Genomic DNA, 6,649 nt, shown 5'->3' on the forward strand with positions numbered 1-6,649 from the left:
AAAAAAAAAAAAAAAAAAAAAGAAGATTCCGGTCACATTGCTCCAAATCACTTTACAGACTGCTTAAAAGAGAAAAAAAAAACACTTTTCTTCATCTTGTGGACAAAAACAAGCATTATGAGGTTAACTTTCTCTCTGATTTGATGCTTTATTTATTTCGTATCAACATTTATATTGCTTTCTTTGTCGAGGCTCAGCGGCGCGTTGTCGTGTTACCGTGACGACACACAGGACCACAGATCAAATATTACACTTTTTCTGATCTAATCTCAAAAGAATAGGTGGAATAAAGTATTAAAACTTGATTGAATATTTATTTCTTTTGTGGAATAATGCCAAGAAAGTGTTTTAACGCACGGCCACACCTTGTTTTTGTTCACAAGGTGCAATTTATAAAATTTATAAATATTAATTATTTGTTATTAATTGCATGCGTTAACATTCACATTTTTACTTTCCCTTTTGCATGCTTTTAGCATTTCCTTTTTGTTTTATTTTGTCCTATTTTTCCTTAAAACCACATGACAGAAATGAAATATCATATCAAAGTCTCACATCACTGTTGGTCCGTCCTCCGTTCCCACACCTCTGTTCTCTAAGGGTCTGCAAAAAGAGGGGCGGAGCTTCAGAGTAGAGTATTCTCTAAAATGTCATCATTTCAGGAGCCAAAACACTCAATCTTACCAGATGCTTGAACTCCGCAGAAAGGCTGCCATTGTTGGATTCCTCCATGTTCATGACTTTTGTGTTGGTGCCGAGGATGTTAAACTTCCGTGATCTAAAATAAATAAAAAAGTTAGACTCTTCTTAGGAATGCCTTAAAAAAAAATCCCTTTAAATGTTAAAACCTTACCCTCGAATGGCCGCCACATCTCCAGACTCCCTAAAAAATGAAACAGTTTGAATAAGATTTTAATTTACAAGTCAAAGATGAATATTTCTGTTATGGTAAATGGGAAATATCTCACTTGTCGATGCAAACTTTAATTTTCAGTTGGTAATTGAGTTCAGGAAACTTCACCAGCAACCTTGACAGAAGAAATAAACAGGAAAAAGTTACATTTGTGGCGTTTTTTTTATTTTATTTTTTCCTATCACACCTAAAAAAATAAACGTCACTTGGAAATTACCTGACTTTGTTTGTGAACTGCACTCCTGTCTTAATGACCAAAGGTCTGTCTGGATGCATGGGCATACAAGGCTGTCTCTCAACCACAAAGGCGCTATTAAAAAAACAAAAAAATAAACAGATAAACTTTCACTTATTATAGAAAATTAAATTTGCATGACATTTTTCAGAGTTCCAGCTACCTTTTCATGAGGTTTCGGAACAGATCCACAATCTTCTCTTCCAGGGCGGGCCGGTGCTGGATGATGGGATCTCCTTTGTAGGACACTTTCTGCTGGAGCTCCTCCAGCTTCTTGATCTGCTGCCGGATCTGGAGCTGGGACTCGGCCAAGGATGTGATCCTGGTGGAACGATATTTACAGATTAACAGCTGATTGAAATAAAAAAGCAGCTTTTGATCATCTGAAGGTGAGAAAGGACACATTTATTTACCATGTTTCCAGGCGATCAAGGCAGATGTTTGGTGGCCCTCCGATGCAGGCGATTTGCTGTCTCCTCTTCCAATCCGCCAGTTCTTCATCCGTTAGATTCTTCTGTACGTAGTCCATGGCGGTCAGCAGGCCTCCCATTTCTGTCACGATTTGCTGCAATACAAGCAAAACCAGTTAACCGTCTATTCCTGACAGAAGCCGATAAAACAATCGGCGTCGATGTAAAAGGCACGGACCCTCCTGAGCTGATCCAGAGCGCTCAACATCTGCTCCAGCTGGGCCATCTTCTGTCTTGTGGCGGCTGCCTGGCTGTTTCCATTCAAGTCTTGGTTCAGTTCTAGCGTTGGAGCAACATGTATGTTCATCTTCACGGTTCTCTTTGAGATAAACTATAAATATGAATATTTACCTCCTTGGCTTTTCAGGGTTTTGTAATTAAAATCAAAGTCGTCTTGCAGGTTTTCGAGCATCTTCATCTTCTGTTCCATGTCCTGCAAAAGAAAAAGAAATATATTTATAGCTGAAATTTAGTGCTTAAATAATCAACAGGTGAGTTTGGAACAAAATTTCACCTGAACGCGCTTTCTGATGTCTTGAAGGTTGTGCTCCAGAATCTGCTGCTTCTCTGTCACGACTGTCCCGGTGGGATGAGCTGCTGACCCGTCCTGCCAGAGACAAAGCAGCTCGCCTCATTAAAGCCTACCCATGTAAATCTGGTTATAAACTTGTGAAAGTTTACGCACCTGTGAGGTAGACGTGGCCGTCTGCAGCAGCCGCTGCTCCTCCCACAGACAGCGGGCGACGATGCGGGCGATTTCCATCGGCTTCTCCAGATACTTGCTCTGCAGATGCTGTTTTATCCTGCGCAGGTTGTGCTGGTAGAGCACGTTGTTCTCCTGGAGGAAACGGCTGTACTGCTGATCGATTTCTCCCAGGAGGTTGTGGAACACCAGAGTGGCGTGGGATTCTTTGTTGGCTGCATAGGCCCTTAGAAAATAGAAAGAAAATCAATGAATTTTCAGTTTCTACCAACGTAAAATTCCCATTTTTTTGAATTAATCTTATTGAACTCTTTCCATATATATTAGAAAAAGCTCTACAAAAATTTAAAACAATTTAAGGGGCCATACTAGAAAAAAAAAAAATCTACTTTTTTAGGTTTTAAGTGCATTATAATGTTAATTCTTCACTATAAATTACCCCAAAGAAGACTATTTCCTGGTGGAAAAAGCGAGTGACGATTTGAGAGAACTGGTTTAAATATGTGGGTTTACATCAATACTAAAAGAATAATAATGATACAAAATTTCCACTCATTTTTTCGTGGGTGACACGCCGGCTCTAGGGGGACGTCATGAAGAGGGCGGAACCCTCAGGGAGTGAGAGGCGGAGCCTCAGAGTCGACTTACTTCCGGGTATAAAAATAGTTCACAAAAATAACTCATATTTAATAAATACTTCAATTTTTAGTGTTCCAAAAGTAATGTGTGATCATTTACATCACATGTGTCAAAATCAAGGCCCGGGGGCCGAATCCGGCCCTCCAGGTAATTCTATCCGGCCCTTCAGATCATTTTATTTTATTGTTATTAATGGTCTAATGTTAACTTGTGCTTATTTCTAACTTGTATAATTTTGACAAAATATATTTTTATGGAGAGTAAAATATTGAAAGTTATTTAAGGTTTAAGTTGATTTATTCTGGAAAAATATTCCTGCTTTTTTATTATTCATAATTATGTTAAAAAGTTAGAATTTTAAAGTTTAAAAAATTGAAATTCTGCTAGCTTTTTGGACTATTTTGGCATTTAATCAATTTTTTTATTTTATTTTGGAGTTTAGCTATTTTTAGGCTACATGCTAGCTCTTTTGGCTAATTTAGACTTTTCTTTTGAAGGTTTTTTTAGGCTATTTTGGAGTTCAGCTAATATTTACACGCTAGTCGTTCTGCTAATTAAGGCTTTTTGCAATTTTTTAAGCTATTTTGAAGTTTAGCAATTTATCAGTTACATCCTAGCTGTTTTGGCTAAACTAAGTTTTTTTTAGGCTAATTTGTCATTTCGCTAAAATTTTAGTGGCTATCAGCTACAGCGTTTTCAGCTATCAGCTTCAGCTTTTTTGAGCTATCAATTTTAGCATCTTCAGACCAAATTCAGTTTAAAGCATTCACACTAACATTAGCGCAGGTAATGCTATATATCTAGTTCATAATTATGTTAGAAAGTTACGGTTTTAAAGTTTTGAAAATGTTGTTTTAGAGTGTTCAATAAATGTTTATCCTGTTCGGCCTGCGACCGAAAGTGTGTTTGGATTTTGGTTCCTTGTGTAATTGAGTTTGACACCCCTGATTTACATGGATATAGTTTACTCTAAAAGACAAAAAACATGGCATGGTATGAAGGCAAATGTAATGTTTGTATAAGTTATGAATTCATAGCTGATGGCCTACCTACTGCCTGTAAATATCAAAATCAGCTTCATACAGCAGATAAAAGTAGACTTTTTAAATAATTTCTTACCAGTCTTGACTTTCAATCCAGGGTGCAAGAAACTGGCGCAGCTCCATTGGAAAGCTGTCACTGTACAAGTGGTAGAGCTGCTCCAGATACCTGGTCTCCAGCTGCTGCAACTGGTTCCACTGAGCCATCCTGACAAGCACTGCCTCGAATCTACAAGATAAGAAACTGCTTCAACAACACAGAAAACAAGCAGAATATCAAGTTATCCTGTCTAGCGTTTTTCAACAGAATGGGAAACGGCTTCACATCAGATTTCTCTGAAAGCGATAGCAGCAGGCCAATGCCGGGGCCTTGCGTCGACTACAGTCATTTCCTGTTCTCTGAAACTGCGCCTGCCCCCAAAATAATGTAGGTCAGAGTGAACAGCTGTAAAGTGGAGAAAAGCTTATCTCTGGTCAAAGAATTGTCCCGACGACACTTGCAAGAAACACCGACAAACCAAACTTCTTCCTTTGCGAAACAGCGGGCATGGATCAAAACCCAAACCATTTCCTCTGAAGCGATAGACGACTATCGGATTAGGATTTCCCTTCATTTCTGAGCAGTTTTGAGCGTTAACCACTTGCTGAGACTTTTTTCTTTTTCATGTATTCAACACATCCTGCTGGCTGACTCAGCTGATGGCTACTGCTTCCTTGTTTGCAAACTGAGCTCCCATTCAAGGCGTTCAATCTTTTGAACAGAAAAACACCTCCTGTACCACCCATATTAAGTTACACGTTTTTGTTCACACAATTGTTATAAAACCTTTCTAACAACAGTGCTTTGTTTTGCTGATTTTGCAAATGTGAACACGATAAGCATTTTTTTTAAACTCTTAAATTTGACCTTCTCAGTAGCCAAAATACTGATAAAAGATGTAATAATATCCCTCACTGAAATAAATAGAATTTGGACAAACAAAACATGTATAATTATATTTATTCTAACAGAAAAACAGAAATTGGAGAAACAATTTTATTGTTATTTTGCACCAGATTTCATATAATCTCAACATCAAAATTAATTCAGGAACTGCAATGTATCAAAGAAACTTATTTTGCTAATCAAACCAGTTTCTCAACTAAAGTTCATTCATCCTTCATGTACCAAAAAGTTAAAAAAAAAAACTGTTTTACTGGGTTAAAAGTTTCCGTTTGATTTGTGTTCCTCTTTCAGTAGAATATGAAATAGACATGGACACGTGTTGAGAATCCTAGATATTTCAAATCCAACATAATCACTAAAGTCATGATGACAAATCATTTTCTTCCATCTCATCACATCTCCATTCATTTGAGAAGTCAACAGAATGATCCAGAATGGAGAATCAAAAAGTTTTTTTTTTTTGTACTTACTGGTAATGCACATTTCTTACATAATGTCAGTGATATTCCAGGAACTACTTCCTTAATGAAAGATCAGAGAACAGTCACCATGCCAAGTTTCTCTTTGACAAAGACTGGAAGTGTGAGGAAGCTCAGGGGCTACAATACATCATATTTCATGACTTATTTTCTTATTTAAAACTACTTTAATGTATATATTTCAATACTATTGGGAGCCTGAATATTTGCAGATCCTATTTATGCCATGAATGAACAGTACTCGCCTTTATACATATGATGGGCGGGACAACTAAGGTGGAAAAAACAATAAACAACAACATCCAAAACCAAGTAAATAATTTAAAGCACCAGCTAGCATTAAAAAAACAACAACAGCAGGAGCCATATTGTGATATTCCCACTAACTTTTTAAAAGCTAACGCTAAAATGAGCGGTCGCTTTAAAAAAGAAAAAGAAAAAAAAAACTTACGTAAGACCCCTGGCACACATTGTCTGTCACCTAAATAAGTCATGATCCCAAACCACAATATTGTATTGATTTTACTGTAGCTACATTATGGCTGTTAGCGCTAGCTTCCCTTTAGCACGGCATCCATGGAGAAAAGTAATGTCAACAAGACAATTTGTATTTTTTTCTTTTTTTTTTTTAAACAAAATATAATATGCTGTTAACTGCCACTTACCTTAACGGTACTTTTGCAGAGCAGTTCGGTCTCTCCCCCAAAACCACCAACTCCCAAAGCAGTCAGTCACAACTTTTTAAAGAAGAAAAAGTAGAAATTGCGCGTCATAAACGAGGGAAAGTGCTCCAAAACGGAGTGAAACGCAAACTGTAATCTCCGCACCACGAGAAACACTTTCAGACACACTCACCCAGCCCCTCATCCCCACTGCAGTCTTTCCAGCCATACAAACTCCCAAATCTACTTGATTGACACCTCATTCCACCAATGAGAGTCCCTAATTCATTTTGTGCCAACCAGAAACTGCTTTTTATGAAGAAGAGGCGGGATGTAACAGCAAGTTAGGTTGAGCGCTCTCTGTTTACCGCTGTTGCAACGAAGCTGTTCCTCCGAATAAACCCTCCCTCCTGTGCCACAATCCGGAAGCCTGTGAGTTTCGTTTATTTCAGAGGGAGGGCTGGTGTTTCAAGAGAACAGCCGGCCTGGAAGTCATCTGAGTTACCGGCAATGTTGACGTCATCAAATTTGATAATGATACTGCTTCATAATAGCCAGGCAC

General features: G+C 38.0%; 1 protein-coding gene across 3 annotated transcripts in view; it reads right to left on the reverse strand.

Annotated features, from left to right (window-relative positions):
• stat3 (signal transducer and activator of transcription 3 (acute-phase response factor)) overlaps window positions 1-6,417 on the reverse strand; it is a 14,887-nt gene extending 8,470 nt beyond the window's left edge. Inside the window, exons 1-14 of one of the 3 annotated variants that reach the window (XM_024273031.2) lie at window positions 6,281-6,417; window positions 6,091-6,162; window positions 4,080-4,229; window positions 2,304-2,547; window positions 2,133-2,225; window positions 1,970-2,051; window positions 1,797-1,897; window positions 1,562-1,713; window positions 1,312-1,470; window positions 1,131-1,223; window positions 969-1,028; window positions 854-883; window positions 685-778; window positions 556-603 (exon numbers count right to left, since the gene is read on the reverse strand). In XM_024273031.2, the coding sequence (XP_024128799.1) occupies window positions 556-603; window positions 685-778; window positions 854-883; window positions 969-1,028; window positions 1,131-1,223; window positions 1,312-1,470; window positions 1,562-1,713; window positions 1,797-1,897; window positions 1,970-2,051; window positions 2,133-2,225; window positions 2,304-2,547; window positions 4,080-4,207 (1,284 nt within the window). In that variant the 5' untranslated portion in view covers window positions 4,208-4,229; window positions 6,091-6,162; window positions 6,281-6,417. Of the gene's footprint in view, window positions 1-555; window positions 604-684; window positions 779-853; window positions 884-968; window positions 1,029-1,130; window positions 1,224-1,311; window positions 1,471-1,561; window positions 1,714-1,796; window positions 1,898-1,969; window positions 2,052-2,132; window positions 2,226-2,303; window positions 2,548-4,079; window positions 4,230-6,090 lie in introns of all 3 variants that reach the window. The other 2 variants (XM_024273032.2, XM_024273029.2) reach the window with 2 other exon arrangements.
• Between the last annotated feature and the right edge of the window lie 232 nt (window positions 6,418-6,649).

This window comes from Oryzias melastigma, linkage group LG8 (genome assembly GCF_002922805.2).
Source record: "Oryzias melastigma strain HK-1 linkage group LG8, ASM292280v2, whole genome shotgun sequence".
Classification (NCBI taxonomy): Eukaryota; Metazoa; Chordata; class Actinopteri; order Beloniformes; family Adrianichthyidae; genus Oryzias; species Oryzias melastigma.